This window comes from Sarcophilus harrisii, chromosome 5 (genome assembly GCF_902635505.1).
Source record: "Sarcophilus harrisii chromosome 5, mSarHar1.11, whole genome shotgun sequence".
NCBI lineage: Eukaryota > Metazoa > Chordata > Mammalia > Dasyuromorphia > Dasyuridae > Sarcophilus > Sarcophilus harrisii.
In genome coordinates, this window is record NC_045430.1 from 252,711,238 (window position 1) to 252,735,903 (window position 24,666).

The 24,666-nt window shown below is 40.1% G+C and overlaps 1 protein-coding gene across 1 annotated transcript in view; it reads right to left on the minus strand.

Moving 5' to 3' along the window:
- Window positions 1–24,666, minus strand: part of LOC111721183 (collagen alpha-4(VI) chain-like) — a 104,022-nt gene that overhangs the window by 65,095 nt on the left and 14,261 nt on the right. Inside the window, exons 3-10 of the mRNA XM_031940226.1 lie at window positions 20,872–21,474; window positions 18,678–19,265; window positions 14,700–15,305; window positions 10,831–11,454; window positions 8,968–9,519; window positions 7,987–8,544; window positions 6,411–6,992; window positions 3,717–4,292 (exon numbers count right to left, since the gene is read on the minus strand). Of these exons, the coding sequence (XP_031796086.1) occupies window positions 3,717–4,292; window positions 6,411–6,992; window positions 7,987–8,544; window positions 8,968–9,519; window positions 10,831–11,454; window positions 14,700–15,305; window positions 18,678–19,265; window positions 20,872–21,474 (4,689 nt within the window). The remainder of the gene's footprint in view (window positions 1–3,716; window positions 4,293–6,410; window positions 6,993–7,986; window positions 8,545–8,967; window positions 9,520–10,830; window positions 11,455–14,699; window positions 15,306–18,677; window positions 19,266–20,871; window positions 21,475–24,666) is intronic.

The window sequence follows — 24,666 nt, forward strand, 5'->3', positions numbered from 1 at the left end:
AGCCTCCATCACTTAAGTCCAATTCACTTGCAGGTCATGGCAGCACCTCCCTGAGGTCATGATCCTTTTCGAGAATGAAGGACAAACAAGTCCTTACTCTATTTCGTGGCCTTGGAGAGATGTCTGGGGCATTCAGAGCCACAAATATGAATAAGAGGCAATGCTAGATCCTGGACATCCTTGGCTTGAGGTCTTGTTATATCATCCAACAAAACAGACCAAGGGAAAACTTGTAAAAAAAATTGTAAAATGACCATCAGAGACAGAGAAATATATTTCTGGAAAAGCTGATCTTTCACTAGGACAAATGGGCAGGTTTATGAACTGGTGGGGTTCTATGAGCCTCAGAGTATCTCTTAGCCATAGCTGAGCCATTTCTTAGAAATAACTTTGATGATTCCTTGCTCTGTCACCTCCTACCTGGCTCCAATAGGAGTCAGATCATGCAAAGAAAAGTCAGGATTCAGAAGTGTTCCAGTTCTCTGGCCCCAAGAGGGAATCACACTAAAAAAGCCTCAGTTATTCACTTCTGACCCAGAAAAGAAAGATCACAGACACAAGAGAAAATTAAACAATGATACTTTTGGAGAAAATAAGTGGAGTACTGTTAATACAAAAATGGAGATGATGATGATGATGAATGTGGGAAATTTGAGTCTGTTCTCATTTTTGTTTAGTGTTCTCATGAACATGAGAAAGGTCAAAAAAAAAAACATCAAGTATTCAAGAGCAGCTGAGATCCAGCCATGTTTATTGCATAGTCTGTGACAGCTAGTCATTTATCTTTTAGAGACGTTTAATCATCACTCATGTCTATGAATTCAGAGCATATACTTCCCCCTCTCTTTGATAACATACTTTTTTAAAAGTTTCTGTTCTTTACTCAAAATTCACAGGGAGGCTCCCGAGATCCTGTAATAGATGACCTGTACATATAACCATGAAACACTGTAATGGGCTGATGTTTGAGTTGATGCACTGAGGTCCCAAGTACGTGAGGCTAAATAGTAATTGGGCTATACTCTATTAATATACATGATTGGATAAAGAATGGCCCCTGCCCATTCTCCGTGCAAGTCCTGATGTGTTGTATAGGAAATGACGATTTTGGTGGGTGGAGGCAGAGGGAGAAAGGAAGAGAAGCTGAGAGATTGGGCCTGGGTTCCATACTCCAAGCTGCTGGTCGTGTGGCTGCTGGTCTAGCTAGCTTCTTGACTCAGCTGCACACATTGCTATTGCTACTTCCCTTCCACCTCTGATCTTTCTTCACTGAGAATAAAGACTGACGATTTTCCCCTAACCTGAATTCCTGACTCCTGCTGATTTAAAATACGCGATCGTCACAAAATACTTGTATTCTTCCAAGTCATTCCGTATATATCTTGTTTGTACACAGCTGTTTGCAGATTACTTTCACTATCTTTAGGTCAGGAGTTCACTGGGAGCAAGGACAGCTTTTGCCTTTTTTGTATTCTCACTGTCTTACACATAGTAGACATTTAATAACTGCCTTTTGACACAACTTGCTGTATGGTTGTGTTTAAATACATTTTATTTATTACTTATATATCATATATAATAAATATATTAAATACAAATATATAAATATATTTTCCAAAAAATTCATTTTTTGTTGAATTTATTATATGACCTTTTTATTCTAGCCTATTATTTAGTTCTGGTCACAACTTTCTAACATATCAGGTTTAGAAACAGACCTTATTCAAGTACTTATTACTTCATTATTAACTATGGGTCCTTGGACAAGTGACTTTAGCTCTGAACCTGAGTTTTCTTATTTGTAAAATGGGGATGAACCTGCTGCTATAATTGATATGAAGAGCATTAAAATAGCCACCGCTGGCTCTTTTGTTAGCAATATGTTATCTGAATTTGGGGTAGCTGAAACAAAGGCATTTATTCATATGTGTATAATGAAGAGTTGGAAGGAACTATAAAAATCATGCAATTAATAATTTCTTGAAACAATCACCAATTAATCACAGCTGACTACACTAAATTGGAAATTTTGCTTTGAATTTTAAATGGATTAGTTCATTTGACCCTTTCCAACAGGTTTGTGAAGTAGACACTACTAATATTATTGTCTCCATTTTATAGCTCAGGAAACTGAGAGGTGACAGGCTTTGCCCAAGGTCACAGAATCATAAGTATCAGAAACAAGATTCCAATCAAAGTTTTACACTGGGTCCCTATTGCTCTTCCAATATATTACATGGCCTCTATAAACAATGAAGAAGTCAGTCTGTGTTTTCAAGTCCCTGGTAGTGCTGTGTCTTTTACATTTGAAAAGAAGATATTGCACTTGTGTCTCTCAATTATTTCACAGTGTTCTAACGACACAGCATGCCAACCTTGGAAAATTTTGGCTTCACATTAAAAGAAGTCACTACATTCCACCAATTTCTGATCTAGCTGAACTTAATTTAATATGGGACCTAATGATAAACCTGGGGAAATAGCTTAGACCTACAGAAGCTATACATCAATTGGTACCAAGAAACTAGATTTCTGAGAATATTTGCTTCCCAAGATCCTTTGAAAATAATTTCACTGAAGCAATAATTATGTTTCATGCTAAAAAGTGTCCTGGGAAGATTTCCTACTGTGTTAATATAAGGCCTTAAACATGATTTTTTTCTTATAAAGTAAGTATACTTTGTAATGGCTAGATTGATATAAACACACTTTATAAATGGCTGGATTGATGTATGATAGTCACATTAATTATAAAGATTTATGTGCTTTTTAAAATCAGATAAATCTTCTAATTTGTATGTTAGTCAGTGGAACCTCCCCAGTTTCTAAGATCCAGAGAAAATATGGAGTCTAAAAGAAAAGAAAATCCTCAAGTTTTTATCATAAAATGGATTTTTAGGCTTTGTCTTTGTAGGCAATGCAAACTGGTGAATTTGATAGATGCTGACAACCTAACTATGATTCTTTGAGATTGGGCTTCCTTTATTTTTTGGACTCCATTAACTTAATCATGATTATCTTTTGATTTTGCCTTAGGAATATAGAATATTAATACTTTATATAATTAACTAAGTCCTTCTTTTTATTTATTTGTTTATTTTTTTAACCTCAATCTTGTTTACCTTTCTAGGCCTCTGTTTTCCTTATCTATAAAGTACATTGGACTAGATTGCCTCCAAGATCCTTTTCAGCTCTAAATCTAGATGCCTATGAACCTAAAGTACTGGTTAAAAGCTGCTAATCAAAAGAAGACTAGTTTGAACTATTGCAGAAAAAAGAAAGCAGAAAATGAGTCCATAGTTTCATTAATATAGCTCTGCTAGATCAGGGTTCTACATGAAGTTTTTTTTTTTTTTTCTCATACCATCCTGTAATTTCACTGGTATAGAAAATGCATAATATAGAAAATCTCTCCACCAGATCTATTGGCAGCTCCTCTGAAACTTGTAGTCTCAATTCATGGTCAGATAGCTAGAACCTGGCAGACGAAAGAGCTGAATCTTCCTAACTCATTGACAAGATCCCAGAGGTGAATATAGAAACAGACCCCCTATTTATTGAATTTCCATCTAACCCTCATCTACTTCCTTGCCTTTCTTTAGGTAATGAGTCTCTCTGAGATTATGTCTACTCCATTCAACAAGTACCTCTGTCTTTTGTCTGGAATCATCATGGAAATGTGAATTATAAACAGCACACATATAATAGTTACTCACCAGGATTAATAATGTCGCTGGGTGCACAGAGCTCACTGACAACCTTCCTCTCGATAAAGCCCAGTTGTCCAAAGTTCTCCACCAAAAAGACCCTCTTCCCGTCACCAGCAATGGCCTGAAGTTCAAAGAGATTGATGACTCCAATACCGATGGCAAAAATGTTGATTTTTTCATTTCTCAAGTCATTTGCTGCTTCCACGACTGAATCATTGGACATCCCATCGGTAATGACTACTAGGCTCTGTAATACATTGAGGTTCTTCCGGCTCCCATTGGCAGGTTCAAAAAAACTCTTGACAAACTTCAGTCCTTTGCCAGTGTATGTTTTACTTCTCAGCTGGGTAATCTTGTCGATGTGTTCACTGATTTCGGCACCAGAGTAGAAAGCATTGAGGTAGAATTCTTTCTTAGGATCAGTGCTATACTGAGCGACCCCAATGCGCACCTTATCCTTGCCAATGGTGAAACTGCTCACTATTTGCTTCATAAAGGTCTTCATAGCAGTGAAGTTCCGGGGATGGATGCTCAAGGATCCATCAATCAGGAACACGAGGTCTATCTGCTGATGGCCACAAACTGGAAATAGAAAAAAAAAAATCAATTAAATTACAAGTGGGGAAAGTGAGATCATTATCCAAGTCTTTCTCCCTTGATGTTTTTACTCTTATCCCCAACCCTAGCCTAGTGATTCATTCAAATGAACAAAAATACACATTTATGTCTTTAAAGTCATATTCCTTTAATTATTAATTAGTTTGTAGACAAGTTAAAACTGAGTGCACTGTGAAAAATGTAGCACAGAGCCAAGGAGGCGAGGGATAGAGATAAGAGTAATTTCAAATGATACACAGAACTCACAGGTCTCTATCAATGCAAAGTGGCACCTTTTCTACAATTTAGAATCTGAGAGAACTACCTGGACACCCTGAGAGGTTAAGTCCCTTATCCAGGGTCACACAGTCAGTAGATGTTAAAGGCAGGACCTGAACCCCTCTTCCTGGATCTGAGCCCGGCTCTCTGATTCATTATACCACAGCTGCTTCTGAATGAGACAACTTACCAGCATAAATATAGAAGTGCCTCCAAGCTTCAGATCAGCTAAATCACCCAGACCTGTCCCAAACCTCCAATTCTCATAGAGAACAATTTAGGTAAATGCATAAGCTGATTTACCATCCTAACTGTTTAGAAAAGCACTGGGTTTGGAGGCAGAAGAACCAAGAGCAAATTCTGGCTCTGCTCACAGCACAATCTTTAGTAAAGACTTTGGTTTCCAGCTTTGCCACATGGCAATGAGGGGGCCCCTAGCATCTTGCCCTGTAACCCTATGTTCTAATTCAGATGTTTATGTTATTGTATGCTGCCAAGCATCATGTAGCTCCTAGAGGCAGCAGCAAGAGGTGTGTAAGGGATGTGTATGTAAATATGAGTGTGTGAATGTGAGAGTATATTATGAATGGGGGACTAAAAACTATGGTCCTGCCCCTATCCCTAATCTCTAGAAAGCTGGATGGACTCAGTGAAGACCCTAAGGGGCCTGACAGAATCAAAGAAGAATCAAAATAGGATAAAAGTTAGAACAACAAGAATGACGGCATCTCTAAATGAAGTGAACAGAACCAGGAGAACATTGTAACAGTAACAGCAAGAGTGTATGATGATCAACTTTGACAGACTTTGCTCTTCTCGGAAATATAATGATCTAGTTCCAAAACACTCATCATAAAATAAATCATCATAAAATACAATCCATATTCAGAGAAAGAACTATGGAGTCTCAATGCAGACCAAAGCAAAATATTTTTCTTTTTTTGTTTTTTCTTTCTCATGATTTTTCCCTTTTGTTTTGATTCTTCTTTCACAACATCACATATGTTTGATGTGATTGTAAATATATAACCTCTATCAGATTGCTTGCCATCTTGAGGAAGGGAAAGGGAAGAGGAGAAAATGGAAATCAAAAAGTAAATGTTGAAAACTATCTTTACATATAAATGGAAAAAAATGAAATACTACTAAGTGGGGGGGAAGACAAAAAAGAATGATAGCATCCTTTCTAAATTAGAAATTGGCCGGGTATCATTAAAGCACATCAGGAAATGTAATTTAATCAAGCTGAATCATCTAATAAATAAACACAAAAATCAGATCCAATGGAAAAAGCTATTGGAGAAGAATTGTGTATTTGAAAAAAAATAGGCTCACTAATTTTTTTTGGTTGTACAAACACTGAACAAAGTGTGTGCCCATCAAGTGGAGATTGGCTAAAAATAATAGTGGTGTATGAATGCAAAGTAATATTTTGTATAGTTAGAAATGGCAAAGATGAAGAATTCAGAGAATGAGAAGACTCAAATAACTGATTCAGGACAATAAAAATCTAGAATCATGGAAAAATGTATCCAATGATATAAGCAACAGCACTATTAAAGGATAGATGAACTCAAAGCAATTAAAATCAACCAATCTTAATGAAAGCTATTTCCTTCTCCTTTGGAGAAAGCAAGCACCAATACTGGGAGAAGGTTGTACATGCTTTTGATTCAAATGCTTCATCCAACTATTTTCTTAATTACGTTGTTATTATAAGAGTAGGTTCAAAGAGGGAAAGTGATAGTTAATTTGGCAATTCTTAGAATTAAAAAAACCCCATCACCAATAAATCATTTTTTGAGGAAAAAAAGGTTCACTTACTTGGTTTTGATTCATTACATATGACATGAGTCACTTTTTCATGCAAATCATAAAGTTCATCATAACTCTGCACCACAAATGATCTATCTAGATATCTTGTGATAGTGTGAAGTTCTGGTCTCTTGACACTTTTTATTCCAAAGGCAAAGACATTAATATCAGCTTCTTTCAGAGCCTCTGTTGAGTCTTGTAAAAACGCTCTTTCTTTAGGCTCAGTTGGCCTGTTGGTAATGAGCACCAAGATTTGGGTGATACCCATGGATGGGCGACCTCCATGCATCTCGGCAAACATTTCCTTCGCAAACTTTAAAGCCGTGGCTGTGTGGGCTTTTCCCACCTTGGGTTTCAGGTGTAAAATGGCTTCCCTGATCTGAGCTTTGGTAATGTAGGTATCCAGTGAAAAAAGTACTTCTGAATTATCACTATAGGAAATTGCTCCAAATCTCACATTGTTCTTTCCAACCAGTGAGTTGTTGACAATGGCTTCCATGAGTCTGTGAATGGCCATGAGCTCTTGGTCAGAGGTGCTACTAGATGCATGCACCACAAATAGGATATCTGCAACTTCTGTCTTTTTGCAAGCTGTGAGAAAGAAAAGGAGAAAAGTCTCACACATTCACTCATTCACTAAGTAGGTGCCTACCTTGCACAGTCATGCTTGAGCTTCTGTAAACTTTCAGAAAGAAGACAAGTGAGTGCGGGATCCTAGTTTAGGAGTTAATTCTGCCCAACCACATTGTCTTTGCACTGAAGGGCCTGATGAAATCTAATACTTAAAGACATTTATATATGTCTTAATATATATATATGCTAGGAAGACATATACATGTTGGTTCCAATCCTGATTCACTCCTGACTTATTTTTTTAAATAAAAGTAACCAAGGATGAAAAGTCTGGAAAATCCAAAAAATATTCATTAAGTACCTACTATATGCCAATGGAACCAATTATCAAACATTTAATAAGTACCTACTGTGTTCTCATGTGTACAAAAAGAGAATAGATGCTTAATAGTATTAATAGTATATGCACTGGAACACAGTAGGTACTTAATAAATACTTGTTGCCTCATTTATTGACTGAATGCAAGAAATTATAGTAGGTGATGAGATCTTTAAAATAAGAACCCTTGCTCTCAAGGAATTTACATTCCATTGAGGGGGGTATAGTACACAAATAACTAAATACAATGTACAGAAGAAGTCAAAAAAAATTTCAGGGTCAATAGGAAAAGAGCACTATTGCTTGAGGAAATCAAGAAAAACCTCAGGTAGAAGATGGTAACTAAGCTGAGCCTTCAGGAGAACTGGGAATTCCAAGAGGAGGTGAGGAGGGATATTTCTACTCAATCTCTTCCAATATGTGAAGAAGGTAACTATGTGGAAATGGGGTGATGTAGTACCTAAACACACAGGAGCTCAGTGCAAAGTGTCCCCTCCACCCACTATCTCCCACCTCTCTGGCACAGAACTAAAGAGAACTTTTCAATCTAATTAAACCCAGTAGATAGCCTCTACATGTTTCATGTGTGAATTTTAAAATAGACAAATCAAACAGAGGTTTGCTGTTACTCACCCTCCTCTATATTGCAGAGTCTAAAAATTATCTCCTTTTCCAAGAAAAGGAAGGAATCGAAATTTTCCTCATAATACACCTTGTCCTGGGCACCTGTGACCTCCAACAGCTGAGAATTGTCGGCCTTATGTGCTCCAATGGCAAAGATCTTGATTCCTTTATCTCTGAGGGCCTTGGCTGGTGTTTTTACAGCATCCTTGGATTCCCCATCAATGATCAGGATTAAATACTGGGGTACATTAGGTCTTCCTCCCTTTGGCCTATCAAAGTAGAAAGAAGCGAAGGAAAGGGCACTCCCCAGTAGGGTATCTTCTTTCATTTGTACCATATCAGAAATGGCTCCAAGAATGTCTGTCTTAGAGAAGTAAGTGTCAAGTTGGAACTCCTCCTGGGGGACTGAACTGAACTGCAAGAGCCCAACGTGTACTTTGTCAGGGCCGATATCCGACTGGTTCACCATCTGCCTCACGAATTCCTTCATCTTCTCAAAGTCTCTAGAGCGGACCCTCTCAGAGCCATCGACCAAGAAAAGAATGTCTGCTTTCATATCCTTACACACTAAGAAAATGTAGAAGGAAAAAAAAGGAACATTTCATGTCTGAATTTAGTGGAACTCGCCCCCTTTCCCATCTCCCACTCTCTAAATCCCTTCTCCAAAACATGCACATCCAGCAATGTGGCAGCTTAGGTGGAAAATGTACCAACTCTTCTGAAAATGAAAATCCACTATGACTGAGAAGGCACAGTCCAACCATTTCTCAAGCCAATAAGCCATTGTGTGGCTATGTCTGAGTGGACACAAGACAAGACCATGAAATGTGCTCTTCTTGATGACCCATGGGGCACCTTAATTCTCTGTTCCATGACGACCTGACTAACTTATTCTCCCCAGCTGTAAGCCAGATTGAAGATGGGAGTGTAAATGTCCCCCCTGTTGTGGATGATGAGTGAGAGTTGATTTGGGACCTTCATCTTCCTTACCCTCTGAGAAGCAGATGTCCCGGATGACTTCTTCCTGAATATGCTTTAAAGAACCAAAGTCATTCACAAAAAACATCCTATTTTCCGAGCCAGAAATCTCCACCAGCTCCTTGGTGATAGCAAATTTCACACCAATAGCATAGATGGTAATGTTTTCCTGCCTCAGTTCCTCTGCAGCCTGGGCCACTGGGTCCTGGGACTTCCCATCAGTTATGACGATGAGAAATCGAGGGACTCCATCCCTGACGACCCTTGAAAAAAGTTGTTTCATGAATCTCAGGGCATCTCCCGTGTGGGTGCCACCTTCCATCTGCTCGATGTTTCCAATGGCCCTCTTCAGCTGGGCCACGCTGGTGTGCTGGCTGATGTTAAACTCGGTCTGGGAATAGTCTGAGTACTGGACCACCCCAAACCGCACTTGGTCTGCACCCACATGGAACATGCTTATCAGCTCATTCATGAATGTTTTCATCTCCTTGAAGTCTTCAGGGACTATGCTGCCTGATCCGTCAATGAGGAAATAGAAATCGGCTTCCTCCGTGTTTACACAGCCTGGTCAGTGAGAACACAGAGACAGGTAAAAATACTCCCTGCAGAGAGGGTTAAAAGGCACAGCCTAGGAAAGAAAAAGTCCACAGACCGAGTTCCAGACATTGGGCTCGATGCTGGAGATACAAGGACAGAAATGAAACAATTCCTGTTCTCAAGAAATGTATGTTCCGCGTCTATCTAAGACTTTCCACATAGAAGGTGATGATGAAGAGGCAGGCTGGATCAGGCCAGAGACCTGACTCCAATATTAACCAGCCACGTGGCCATGGGTGATCATTCTCTGAGCACTTATCTATAAAATGGCAAAACTGATTAAAGCTGGAAAGGATCTCAGGGATGATCGTCACCTTACAGAAGGCCCCAAGAGGTTTAGTACCTTCCCCTGCACCACATGGCATCCTAACAGGATAGGAGGATTCTCATTCTTTGTCCCTTGCAGGAGGACCCTGAGAAAAGACCTCTGTAAATGCTAAAGCATAAGTGACCCTGACAGTGATAATGATACTCTTATGAGCCACGCCTTTCTGCAGACTCAACAAGCCAGGGCAGGTCCCTTCACAACTGGCACAGCCCTCGTGAGAATAGGGACCTCCTGTTTTAAGTGAGGTCCCCTATGAGTGAGCATTGTCTAGAAGGAGCAAGAAGCCAGCAGTACTTGCACAGAGCATCACACCCATCCCTTATGGCCAGGCAGTACAGAGAATTCCAGCCTGTGTTCCACACACCGCTTTTTCTATGATTCTAACCTCTTCCCTTACATGTGCCCACTTCTAATTTCTCTATGAACCTCCCTAGGGTCTATTACCAAGTCCTAGATGGCTTGTGATCTGCATTCTGGGAAGGAGCAGCAGAAGCTCCCAAGTGCTAAGGCAATCACAGATCCTTCAGGCACATACATGTAGAAGCAAAGTATGTCCTTCACAAAACTAAGAAGTGCAAGGTTCAAAATCTTCTTTGAAGGAGAGGCTGTACATACAGGAAAAGCCATTGTTCAAGGGTCGAAGGACCTTGGTACAAAGCTCAGTTCTGCTACTTACTGTAGAAATGTGACCAAGTCACCCTTACCTCCATGGGGCTCAGTCTTCTCATCTGTAAGATTAGGGCATGGACTGAGTGGCCTTTGAAGTCCCTTAAAACTCTCAACCTATGACACTATAAGGATTATATGAGATACTTGGAACAGAAAAGAGGAGTGTAAAAGGAGGAAAGAAGAAAGAGAGAGGAAAGGAAGGGGAAAAGGGAAGAAGGTAGGAAGGAAGGAAAAGAGGAAGGAAGGAAGAGGGAGAAGAAGAATAGGGGAATGCTTCTTACCTTCTTTCAGGGTACGAGTCATCACTGGAACTGAAAAGGTTTTTTGCACGATCTCTGTGCACAAACGTTTCTTTATCTTGTCTCTAACCATTGAGAGCTGCAGGAATGATTCCAGGTAGATAGCATATTTCCGATGTGGATAGGAGGCTATTTTGTCCAGGTCACCGTTTTCTGAAGCTTTTTGGGTGCCCACCGCAAAGAGTGTGACCCCAGAGCGCCGGAGGAGAGAAGCTGGCCTGTCCACCTCATCCTTGGAAGAGCCTCCTGTGATGACCACAGCAAATTGCTGAACTCCTTGTCTAGACCGGCTACCCTTCTGCTGAGTGAACACAGTGTTCCTGAGGAAGTCCAGAGCAGCTCCCGTCTTGGTCTGGCCACCTACGAATGGCAACTTGTTCAAGTGGCTCAAGATTTCTGATTGGCTCAGGAACGTATCCAGGCCAAACTCAAGCCTCGGCTCCTCACTGTAAAGTACCAGACCAACTCTGACCTTGTCAGGGCCAATATTTAGAGAGTGGATGGTTCTCCCCAGGAACTGTATGGCCAGCTCAAAATTCTCCAACCCGATTCCACTTGACGCCTCAACAAGGAACACAATGTCAGCCACAGAAGCACTCGTACACACTACAAGCAAAAATCCAGAAACAATAAGTCACAATTCTAATGACTGCTACACTTTCTATACGATGATTTAGAACACATCGCACAAATCTAATGGTTTAAAATTCAGGTCTAATTTTTTGCTCCTTTTAAGGCAAGAAAGGTAACTATAGGTGATACACAACCAATGTGTAGGTTTTAAAATGTTCAACCCTGAACCATACCCACACCACTCATCCAGAGTCTGAATATCTGGAAAATCAATTTTATATGACTTTCTAGTTTCGTTTTGACTTCATTTCTTGAGTAAAATCTACTGTCAATGTCTATAAGTTCTTCTTTCAAAATGTCCCTTAGGTCCACCTCTTCCTCTTATTCCAGGTCTTTATCACTTCATATCTATGTTATTATTGATATTTTGCTTCCAGGACCTCAACCCAAAAGACCCACCTATTTCTGAGTATGAGAGCTACATAATGGAAGCAGATAGCAGAACGGAGACCAACATATGTTTATAAGACAAACACACATAAACACATACACACAGAGTTAAAAGACTAAGCTGAAGCAGAATCTACTATATGTCACCTAAGGTTTAAAATGTAAGAGTAATGATCATGATTTCAGACAAGATAAAAGCAAAAACAGATGTAATCACAAGTGATAAACAAGAAAAGCACATTTTGTTAACAGATACCAGAGACAATGAATTAATATCAGCACTAAACATATATGTACCGAATGATATAACATCTAAATTCTTAAAGAAAAAGAAAAAGTTAAATGAGTTATAAGGAGAAATAGAGATTAAAATTATAATGTTAGGGACCTCAATTTACCTCTCTCAGACCTAGATTAATCTAACCAAAAAATAAACAAAAAAGAAATTAAGGACCTGAATAAATTTTAGAAAAGATAGATATGATTGATCTCTGGAGAACAATGAATGGAAACAGAAAGGAATCTATGTCTCAGTTATGCACAAAAATTGACCTTATATTAGTGAACTAAAAACCTCACAAACAAATGGAGGGGAAATAGAAATATTAAGTATACCTTTCATGAACCAAAATACAATAAAATTATATTAAATAAAGGACTTTTGAAGCAAAAATTAAAAACTAAGTGGAACTAAATAACTTACTTCTAAACAATGGGTAGATCAAGGAATAACTCGCAGAAATAATAAATAATCTTATTTAAAGATAATGACATCAATGAAACAATATGACAATTTCTGGGATGCAACCAAAGCAAAACTTAGTGTAAAATTTATATTTCTAAACAGTTTTATCAATAAAAGAGAAAAAGAGTAGATCAATATATTGGGCATATAACTTTTTAAAAGATAGGAAAACAATAAATTAAAAACTTTAAATTAAACATAAAAACAGAAAACCTAAAAATAAAAGGAAAGATTAATAAAATTGAAAGCAAAAACAAATTTAATTATTAAATAAAATAAGAAGTTTTAAAAAAATAGATAAGCTATTTGTTAATTTGATTTTTAAAACAAAGAAAAAAAATTTCCAATATCAAAAGTGAAAATGGCTAATTAATTCACAATCAGGAAAAAAATTAGTTATTAGGAGCTATATTCCTGTTTTATATGTAAATAAAACTGATCCTAAATAAAGGGATAAATATTTACAAAAATGTAAATTGCCCAGAATAATAGAACATCAAATAGAGTATATATATATATATATATATATATATATATATATATAAAACACTATAATAGAAAAAATAAATGAAACAAGCCATAAATGCATTCTCCATGGGAAAGAAAAATAAACAGGACTAGCTAAATCTACAAATTAATTCTCCCAAACATTTAAAGAACAATCTAATGCCACATAAACTGTTTGGAAAAAATGGCATAAGTAATTTCTGTCTATGACACAAATATAGACTGGATAGCTAAACCAGAATAGTCAAAATAGAAAAAGAAAACTATAAGACCAATTCACCAATAGTAAACACTGATGCAAAATTTTTAAATAAAAAACATCAAAGCATTTGATAAACTCCAACACCCATTCCTATTAAAAACATGAGAGAGTATAGGAATAAATGGACTTTTCCTTAAAATAATCAGTAGCATCTATTTAAAACCATCAGCAAGCATCATATGTTATGGGGGAAAAAATCAGCAAAGAGACTACAAAAACATATCACAAAGATCATATACTATAATGAGACTGAATATATCAATAGATGCAAAAAAAAAACCTTTTGATGAGATACAATACTCATTTATGTATAAAAAACAACAACACTGGAAAGCACAGGAATCCATGATGCTTTTCTTAAAATGAAAATTACTAACAATTATAGAAAGGCAGACTTAAACAATTCTGAGATACCACCTGATGTCCATCAGATTGTCAAAACTGACTGCCCAAAAAATGACAAATACTGAAGGAACTGTGAGAAAATAGATACTAAACTATTGGTGGAGCTATGAACTAGTCCAGTTATTTTGGGAAGTCATTTGGAACTAAGCCAAAAGTTATTAAACTGTGCATGTCTTTTGATCCAGAGTCTATTTCCCAAAAAGATCAAAAAAAGAGGAAAAGGACTCATACATACAAAAATATTTTAAACATTTTTTTTAGTAGTAAAGGAGAAATCAAATGGTGTCCATTATGAATTCTCTTCTTAAAACTTAAATGAATTAAATTTAAATGAATTGAAATGGATAATTAAAATTAAATAAATAATTATCCCCCCAATTTGTCTTTTTTATTCACAGAGATTTTTTCATTTCTCGATACAATAGAAAATGTACTCAGATCCTACTCCCAATTATCAGAAACTTCATTGCCTAAGAAAGAAGTGACATAGAAAATATAAAGATTTTCTGTCAGTATATTCCCATCCCATTGGAAATTAGGACACCATTTTCACCCCTTCTCACCTCAAGGTTAGATGGACTAAGCCTCTGCCATCTTGAAATTAAATCCCTCTTTGACACTAAGTGTCAGAAAAGATCTTCACAACTATAGCCAACACAGAATATCCCAAACTTCTTCATGTGTGATTCAAAAGTGTGGTCCTGCCCTCCTTCCCAGAGAATGTATGACTCAAGGTATCATGGCATTGGTTTTGCTAAAAGCAAGGCAGCTCCATCTTAAAAATAATATGATAATAAGTAAAAGTAATAATAAAAAGACATCTCTTAGCTTTCCTACTATCAGCTCTTTGACCCTATGTTACCTTGAGGTGACGTAAACTTCTCCTTTTACCCCAAAGAACCACCGTACCTGCCAAGGCTTCTTCATCCATCTCAGGACTGAAGTGCAACCGGCCAGAGCTTTCCAACACCTGGCTGACATCCTGGTGAAGCTCCTTGAGCCCATCTTGTCCCTCAATCTCAAAGAGAAGGGAAGGAGTAGCCATGACCTCCAATTCTTTTCTATCAAAGTTCTGTATACCAACTGCCATGATCTTTACTCCCTTCGCCTTAAGCTTCTGAGTGGCTTCCAAGACCAAGTCTTCAGACTGCCCAGATGTGATGACCACTGCATACTGAGGGATGCCCTGGAGAAAGCGGCTCCCTGCCTTCTCCTGGAAAAAAGTCTCCTGTATGAACTGAAGGGCATTCCCTGTCCTCCTGGCACCTCCTCGGAGTAGGAAATTCTGCTGGATGTGGGTGATCATCTCATCTGGCTTCTGGTAGGTGTTGAACAAAAACTCAACATGACCTTGGTGACCATACTGGGCCAGCCCAATCTGATACTTGTCGCGCCCAATCTCTAGCATGTCGATGACTCTGAAAATAAAACTTTTCATACGATGGAAACTGGCTGGGGACGTGCCCTCTGAGGTATCCACAAGGAAGACCACATCAGCATAGGATTTGGTGAATGCTAGAGGGGGAGGTAAAAGAGGGAAAAAAACACATAATAAACATTAAAGATATTTTTCACAGTAACTAAAGACAAGGATTATTTTTCCTGAATCATTCAAATGGAAGAAGAGAGGCTTGAGCATTGGAAACTATTCTTGCCCTGTACCTCAGTTTCCTTATTTGGAAAATGGAGTCAATAATGCTGGTACAACCAGTCCTATAGGGGCCTAGGAGGAAAGCATTTTGTAAACCTCAACTATCTAGGGAGATAGGAGCTACTAGGACTTGGTCAAACCTATATGTGAATTAAAATTTCCTCTTTCGTGTATACCAGATCCTGCTTCCTCATTGAATCCGTCCTGATGTTTCCAACTCTCCTAATCTTTTTCTTCTCTAGCTGCCTTGCGGTTACATTTGCCATTGATGCTACACTTTATGATAGATGATCTTGTTCTTTCATTTTTTTCACCTTCATATCTTAGCTCTTCATGTGGATTGTAAGCGTCTTGTGGGCAAAGGCCATGTTATATTTCTTTGGGGTACCTTCACAGCAGAACTGTAATAAAGGATGTCACCAAAGAAATATATGATAGATAAACTAGACTGAGTAGTTACATGGTGAGAGAAAAGAATAGACAAAGGGCAGTCTTCTAGTGCTGTTGGTATATTTATAATGCGAGAAAATTCAAGAAGCCTTCAGCACAGTTGTGTGCTCCCTGTAGCTTACTTATGGGAAGACATGAAAAAGAGTAGCACAGAATATCCAAGCATTAGTGGACCACAATCCGTATTACAGCTGATATTCCTAGAGCATCCGAGTGTTCCCCAGAGCACTTGGGGCAGCGTGGAACACAAGAGATGGTATAAGAGAGAGCAGGGAGCCCAAACCTTAGCATTAAAATATACCTGGTCTTAACACTGATAGTTGCTTAACTTCTCCAAAGTATTAAAACAATAAGAGACCTCAGTTTCCTCACCTGTTAAATGGGCATCACAGTACTTGACCTACCTAGCGCATAGAGTTGTTGTGAGAAAAGTGTTTTTCAAACCTTATTCATTTTGATGATGGGAGAAATATGAGGCACCTAGAGGGCACTCAATAATACCTTGTTGACTGACTTGATTCCATCCAGCAAAGGCTTATCAAATGCCTGCTATGTGCATGGTACTGTTTTAATAATTAATATTAATTAACTAATATAAATAATAAATTGTGTTATATTTATTATATTTTAAATATTTATTAAATGATAATAAGATCCACTTACAAATCAATCAAGAATCATTCGTTAAGTGACAACAATTATGTGTCAGGCACGGTGTTAGGCACTGGGGATACAAAATCAAAAATAAAACAGTCCCACCCTCAAGCAGCTTACATTCCATCATAGCTATAGAGCAGAAAGGGGACCTCAGAGACCATCCAGTTTAACCCTTTCATTTTATAGATGAGAAACTGAGTCCCTAAGAGGGGAGGTTACTTGGGATAGTCACTTGTGACTATATCAGCTCCCCTCCTCAGAGGGGAGTCATTATTTATAATGTTCTGATTCAATGTTTCTGTAACAAGCAAGTAGTTTCATGGACAACCATAACCAACTCTAAGATCCCAATAAAAGGCTTTATTTACACAGCCCATGGGTGAATTCAGAATTCAAACAGCTGACTGACATGGGTTTCTCATTCTCACTCCTAAGCTAACAATCACATTTCAAAATGAGGCAGGATAAAATAAGAACTCCATTCTACAAGATGTGATGCACCCGAGAGCCAGCACCTACACTATTCCCAAAGCCATATAGAGACATCGATAAAGCTGTAAGGTTTGCAAAATACTTTATATGCATTGCTTCATTGGATTCTCACAATGACCTTGAGAGGAAGATATTTTATTAGTCCCATTTTACAGATGAGGAAAGAAAGGCATGGAGAGCATCATCTTAGATATCTAGCTGAATAGAACCTCAAAGGCTTCTTAATACAGCCCTCTATGTCACAGATGAGCACAGTAAGTCAAGCAACTTCTCCTCTCTCACAGAGAGAGTAATGATCAGAGACATACTCTGAACTTGGTCCTTTTATTCTTGACTCTTGATTCAGCATTAGTTCCCCTGGAGCACATATGTGGCTGGCTAAGGTCACATAGACAGAAGGAAGAAGAGAAAGAGGAGAAGGAGAAAGAGATAAGGTAGAGGAAGCGGAAGAGGAGGAGGAGGAAGAGAAAGAGAAGGAGGAAGAAAGGGAAGAGAAAGAGGAGAAGAAGCAGAAAAAGAAAAGAAGGAACAAGAGGAGGAAAGGGAAGAGGAGAAAAGATAGGAAAGCAAAGGAGAGATATGGATAACTAGCTGGATAGACAGACAGATGATAGAGAGGTAGATTTAGATGGATGAATAGATAGACAATATTGTCCTAAAAGTCTTAGTGTAATTTTAAGCTTTAGTAACATATGCACATATATAGATATATACAAAACATTTTTTCCCATCCTTGAGTTCAGGAACTCTTTAATTTTTTATCTTTACAGAGCCTAGGCAGCTAGGTGGTACCACAGTGCCCAGAATACCAGGCCTGAAGTCAAGAATCCAACCTGACACTTACTAACTGTGTGACTCTGAAGCTTTAGTTACTGAACCTCTCTCAACCTGTATACTCATCTATAAAATAAGGAGACTGAGTTCTAAGGTCCCTTCTGCCTCTAAATCTATGATCCTAACTGATGCAAAGTGAAATGAATAAGATCAGAAGAACATTGTATACGGTAACCAGCAATACTGTAAGATGATCAACTGTAAATGATTTAACTATTCTCAGCAATACAATAATCCAAGACAATTCTGAAAGATTTATGATGAAAGGTATTGTCTCTCTCCAGAGAAAGAATAGTAGAACTTGAATGTAGATAAAATATACTTTTTCTTTATTTTTCTTATATGGAAATGTGTTTTGCATGACTACACATAAACAATTTATGTTGAATTGCTTGCCTTCTCAATGGAGGGGAAGGGAGGAAAAGAATTTGGAACTCAAAATTTGAAAAAAGAAGAATGTAAATATTGTTTTACATGTAAAATTGGAACTTTTTACATTTTTAAGTTTTAAATTAAAATTTTAAAATTTGGGGAAAAAATTACAATTATATAAAAAATAAATAAATAAAACTATCATTCTAAGTAAACTGATTATCACTCATATAGATCACAGAGTGATAGAAAGTTGAAAAGTGGGAAGAATGAAGGGCTAGATATCAGTTTGTGAAAAAAGAGCAAGACAGGGCCAGAGAAAGAGATAGAGAGAAAGAGAGATATTGAGGAAGCTGGAGGTTCCCAAAGATAAATATCATCTATTTCATCTCTTACCTGGATCAGGCCTAGTGAATGGGGGAAATGATTACCTTGCATCTGGTTCTCAACTGCTGAGCACAGGGTAGGAAGAATGTTGCTAGAGAGACCCTCGAGGATGTTGAAGTCTTCTGTGCTAAAAAGGAACTTCTCTAAGGGCTTGCTAGCTATTGTCTCCAGCTCCTGGACATCCTGGACATTGATTCCCACCACATAGATGGACACGCCTCCTTCCTTCAACCTGGTGGCCGCCTGGGCCACCTCATCATTGGACTCCCCGTCCGTCACCAGGATCAGTACCTGAGGGACGTTGTCCTTGGCCCGGCTGCCTGCTGATTCAGTGAAATAGGTTGTCCTGAGAAAGTCCAAGGCACTCCCGGTTCGGGTCCCTCCAGTTCGGTAAGGGAGATTTAAAATCTGCTCCAGCACATCACTCTTCAGAGGGAACTGATTGAGCAGAAACGCCTGGTAGATGTTATCATTGAACTGGGCCAAGCCAACCCGAACCTGGTCCCTGCCGATCTCAAGGCCTGAAACCAGTGAGTAAAGGAAGCTCTTCACTTTCTGGAAATTGTCCGGGCCTATACTCGTGGAGCTGTCCACCAAGAAGACCAGGTCAGCTACGGCTGCTTTTCTGCAGGCTGAGATTGGGGAGAAGGGGAAGGGGAATGAAATAACACAAAGTGAACACTCTCAGACCTGACATTTCAGTGGCTGCATGATTCTGAACTGGCTTAATTTCTGCCTCAGTTTCTATATCTGTAAAAAATAAGGGGGTGAATTAGATTTTCTCAAAGTAATAAATCTCATACGTGAATGAATTCAGTTCTAGGCTGAGGACTCAGTGTACAGTAAAAGTGATCTGGATCAACTTACCATTCAGCCTCATCTCACACCCTTCACATTATGACCTGGCCAAAGTGGACTGTGTTCCATTCCCCCCTCCATTCTCCCCTTGCCTTCTCCCAGCCTAGAGGCAGCTGAGTGGCAAGTGCACAGAGTGTTAAACCTGGAGTCAGGAGGAACTGAATTCAAATCCAGCCTCAGACACTTAGTAGTTGTGTGATTCTTACTTAACCCCTGTTTGGTTTGCTCATCTGTAAAGTGGAGCTAAAAATAGCACTTACCGGCCAGAGCAGTGGTGAGGAGTAAATGAGATATTTGTAAAACACTTAGCACAGTACCTGGCACAAGTAAGCATTTAATAAATGCTTATTCCCACTCTACCAGGGGTCCTCAAAGTACGGCCCACGGGCCAGATGTGGCAGCTGAGGACGATTATCCCCCTCACCCAGGGCTATGAAGTTTCTTTATTGAAAGGCCCACAAAACAAAGGTTTTGTTTTTACTATAATCCGGCCCTCCCACAGTCTGAAGGACAGGGAACTGGCCCCCTATTTAAAAAGTTTGAGAACCCCTGCTACCCCAGGGCTGTCGTTTATGCCAGCTTCAGGATCTATAGTGAATTTCTGTTGCTGTCTCTCCAGTCCTTCAAGACCAGCTCAGACACTGCCTCCTCCATGAAGCCCTCCTCATCTCCTCCCACCCACAGCCCCATTTAACGATCTCTACCTCATCACACTTCTTACAGATGTAACTCTGAATGGTCTGCCACTTCCTTCTCCAGCTTATCTCACAGATGAGGAAGCCGAGGCAGACAGGGTGCCTTGGCCAGAGTCACCCAGCTACTAAGTGTCTGAGGCTGGATTGGAACTCGGGAAGATGAGTCCTCCTCTGTCCAAGCCCAGGGTTCTATCTACTGCCCATCTAGTTGTGACACTCTCCGGAGCACAGAAATCCCTTTGCCTTAAAGCACAGTTACTTGTGTGCTTGTCCTTTTTCTCCTATAAGCTTAAGAGCAATTATTAAATGCTGCGGGAAGGATTTGAGCTTGGGTCTCGGTGACTTCAAGCCTATATTCTATCAGCGGGGCAGCCTCGCCGCCTAAGGCTATTTCGCAGACTCGCTGGTGAGTCTTGTGCAGGGGATCCCAGAAGGTCCGAGCAGCCTCAGCCCGAAGGAGAGCCCCGACCGCGCTCCCAAAAGCACCCGTGCCTCCTCAGGCCCTGCCCAAGTGCTTTTACACAAACGCAGGCGCTCTCTCAAGGGTACCGAATGCCCGCCCAATGAGTTATGGGTCCTCCGAATAAGCTAATGGAGAGAAAGCCCTGCGGAAACCTAAGAGCACTGGCTGAGGGTCCCTATTTGGGAAAAGGGAAGCAGAAAGAAGGCGACATCCAAGGGCTACCTGGAGAGACCTGGGCGCCGCGCTGAGTCGCCTCCACGATTGTGGCGCAGAGGGCCAGCAACACGTTTTGGGAAAGGTCCCCTAGGGCAGAACCCCCCGCGGCTTCGAAGAGAAACTTGTGCTGGGGATCACTGGCGATCCCCCGGAGCTCGGAGAAATCGGCCCCCGGGAGGCCGACGGCGAACAGCAGCACGCCCGCCTTCCTGGCCGCCCTGGCCGGCCCCTGGACGTCATCCCGTGCCGGCGCCCCCGTGACCAGCACGGCCAGCTGCGGGACCCCCGGGCGCGCCCGGCTGCCGGCCTCTTCCCGAAAGTGACTCTCTAGCACGAAGCGCAAGGCCCGGCCGGTGTGGGGAGCGCCGTCCCGGAACGTCAAGGCCCGGATGCGGCCCAGGAGCTCTTCCTTGCGCTGGGAGGTGCCGAGGGCAAACTCCGTGCTGGGCGAGGGGCCGGACTGCACCAGGCCTACTCTGATTCTGTCTTTGCCCACGTCGAGGCCGCGGACCAGCGCGGACAGGAAGTCCTGGACTTCTCGGGATTTTTCTGGGCCTCCGCTGGAATCCACCAGGAACACCACGTCGGCCACTGTGGCCTCCTGACAGACTAGAAAGGAGAGGCCCGGACTTTAAAGGAAGCCAGGCAGAAGGGGAACAAATGGATGCAACGCCAAGATGGACCGGCCCGTCTCCATCCCTCCCCTGCCCCCGCCGGTCAATCCTTGGCTCTCTACCTTCCCACACCGCCCTCCTGCTTGCTCTGGGCCAGCCAGCTACAGAACTCCAGGAGGGGTGACAAGAGAAACAGAGAGACAAATCAGAATAACGCGGAGCAGGCAAGCTCAGGCCATCACACCCATGGGGAAACTGAGCCCGGGGGAGTTCCATGAGCTGCCCAAGGTCACGCGGATTAGGATTTGAGCCCCAGTTTTATTCCGGTGGCTTTTCTTTCTCCTGTATGAGGCAGCCTCCTGAAACTCTTGCCCAGTCCTTCAAATTGTGGGCACTATTTGTACAGGGTCAGGAGCTATAAAATTATCACCTGAGATAGACAAAATGGGCAGGGAACTAAAGAGAAGACACAATTCAAGGATTCCCATCTCTACTTCACTAACATAGATTACCAGGCTTCAGTGAATTAATAGATGGTCTTCAAAAGTTAGTGTCACCCATGTTTACTCTATATTGGATCACTTGCTATCTAGGGGAGGTGGAAGGGGGAGAAGGAGAGAGAAAAATTGGGAACACAAGGTTTTGAAAGGGTGAACGTTGAAAACTATCTCTGCATATATTCTGAAAAATAAAAAGCTATTATTTTAATAAGTGGATTTCAAAAGATTCCTTTAAAAAGTCTTCATTTGTCTCTCAAAAAAGCATGAGTGTCACCAAAAGTTTTATCTCTCTGTGGCCAGCCTCAGGTGGCCTTTCTGAACTAATGTAGATTAAGTCCTCAGAAAACACACATCCATTCCTCTATACTTGACAACTTTCCCCCTGAAAAGACTTTTGATAGGTGGAAAACAAGAAAAAACTTTTGGCCAGGTATATTATTCTACTGGATCCAAATGATAAAAATTCAAAATAAAAACACTAATAAAAGTCAATTCAATCCAATTCAATATTTATTGAATGAACTGAATCAGAATTAATTAAAATTAAAGTCATTATCCTAAAAACTGTCCCTTATATACCACTTTGGGGCAGCTAGATGATGCAGTGAGACAAGTACCAAGGTTAGAGTCAGGAGGACTCCTCTTTCTGAGTTCAAATCTGGCCTCAGAAACTAACTAGATTGCGACCCTAGGCAAGGCACTTCACCCTGTTTGCCTCATTTCCTCATCTGTAAAATGAGCTGGAGAAGGAAATGGCCAACCAGTTCCAGTATCTTTGCCAAGAAAACCTCAAATTGAGTCACAGAGAGCTGGATGGGACAGCAACAAAAGTGAAAAAGCAGATCACTTTGCAAATAAATGATACCTTATTTGAATTTCTAACAACTTTCCAGGTGTGATTCTCCGCATTTGACAGAAAAGACTTCTGAGAGATAGTAAATGCCTTGCACATCGTCACACAGCTTGGGATTCCCACCCAGGCCTCTCCTAACTTTGTATGAAAGTCCTTGGGTTCCCATACTATATTGCCTCTCATTCATCAGAACCTCATCTGAAGCTTGTTTCATGCCCTCTACACTCTGGCCCACTTGCTGTTATTGATACTTAACACTCCTCTATGTCTGTTCCCAGGCTGTCTACCATGCCCCTGAATGTTCTTAGTCTTCACTCTTATTTTGTAGGAATACCTGATGCCCTTCAATGCACAGGTGAAGAGTGACCTCCTAGAATAAGCCTTTCCAAATCCCTTCAGTTGTTACTCTTTGCCATCCTAATCCTAAAATAATTTTTAATGAATTTACCAAAACACATATTGTTCCCCTTTGTAGAAAGTAAAATCCTTGAAGTTATGGATTGTTCCAATTTTGTCTTTGTGTTCATGGAGTCTAGGAAGAGTGCCTGGAACTTAGAATTTACAGTGGTTAAACTGTATTGAATGAGAGAGAGAGAGAGAGAGAGAGAGAGAGAGAGAGAGAGAGAGAGAGAGAGAGAGAGAGAGATAGAGAGAATGAGAATCTGAGAGACAGGGGATTCCAAGTCATCTCTACCAGTACCTTTCATCTTAATGATAAAAGATCATAAATCTAGCCCAACCCAATAAACACTATTTAAGTGCCTACTATGTGCCAGGCGCCATGCTTAGTGCTGGGGTATGAATAATAAAAAGATGTAGAACTAGACAGTGCTCTATATAGTTCACAGGATAGCTAACCCCAAACCTTCATTTCACAGAAGAGAAACGAAGGCTCCTCTCACGGGTCTGAATCCCACCTCTGATTTCTCAGGAAAGGAAAAGTAACTCAGTTGGAATCTGGGTCCTCTGGTTCCAAAACCAGGGTCATTTCCACCGAAGAGACAAAGAAAATAAGTGAGTCACCCAGCCAAGAACAGATGTGTCGGGGTTTTCTGGCTCCCATACCAGATTCCCTCTAACCTATCACACTAACAGATACATGGAATTACTTAACATTAAATAGTCCTATTAAGAGCAGCCTAAACATTAAGGGTTATGAGGAAAAGAGAACGTGGAGAAGAATGTAAGATTTACATAAAGAGGAGGAAAAGTTTCTATTTGTATTAGTTAACATAGGAAACCCGTGATTCAAGGAAACTATTTCCCGCAAGAAACCACAGATTTTAGGATCAGTTCACAAAGCCAAATTTCTTCATGAGAAAAGAGAAAATGGAAAATGGAATTGGATTAGTGATTACAATTTTACCTTCTTTCTGCCTGGAGGAAGGAACACACCAGCCTGGTGATTAGGGAGAATTCCAAGCATAGTGGCCACCTAGAGTTCTCATTTTTAAAATAAAATGAAATACAGACTACCAAATCCTTCCTTAGCTCTTATTCTCAGTTATCAGGGAAAATTCCTTGGTCGTAGATAGAAAACTTGTTTGACAAATATTAATTAGTTCAATCTTGCACAAGGATTTAGGAAACATCAAGAGATATATTGTGTCTTTAGACATCATTTCTTTCTCTACTCTATCCAATAGCTAACCCTCTTTTTAATTTACTTTGCCATATTTTTAAATTATTAAAAGTCTATTACTGCCAAAGCTCCCATTCATTGTCATGTTAGAGATGAATGCAAAATTCAGATAGCTTTAAGTTAGCTAGGACAGAGCTTATTTTTTCCCAACAAAAACTCATTACTGTATTCAAATACATAAACCTCTGTGAG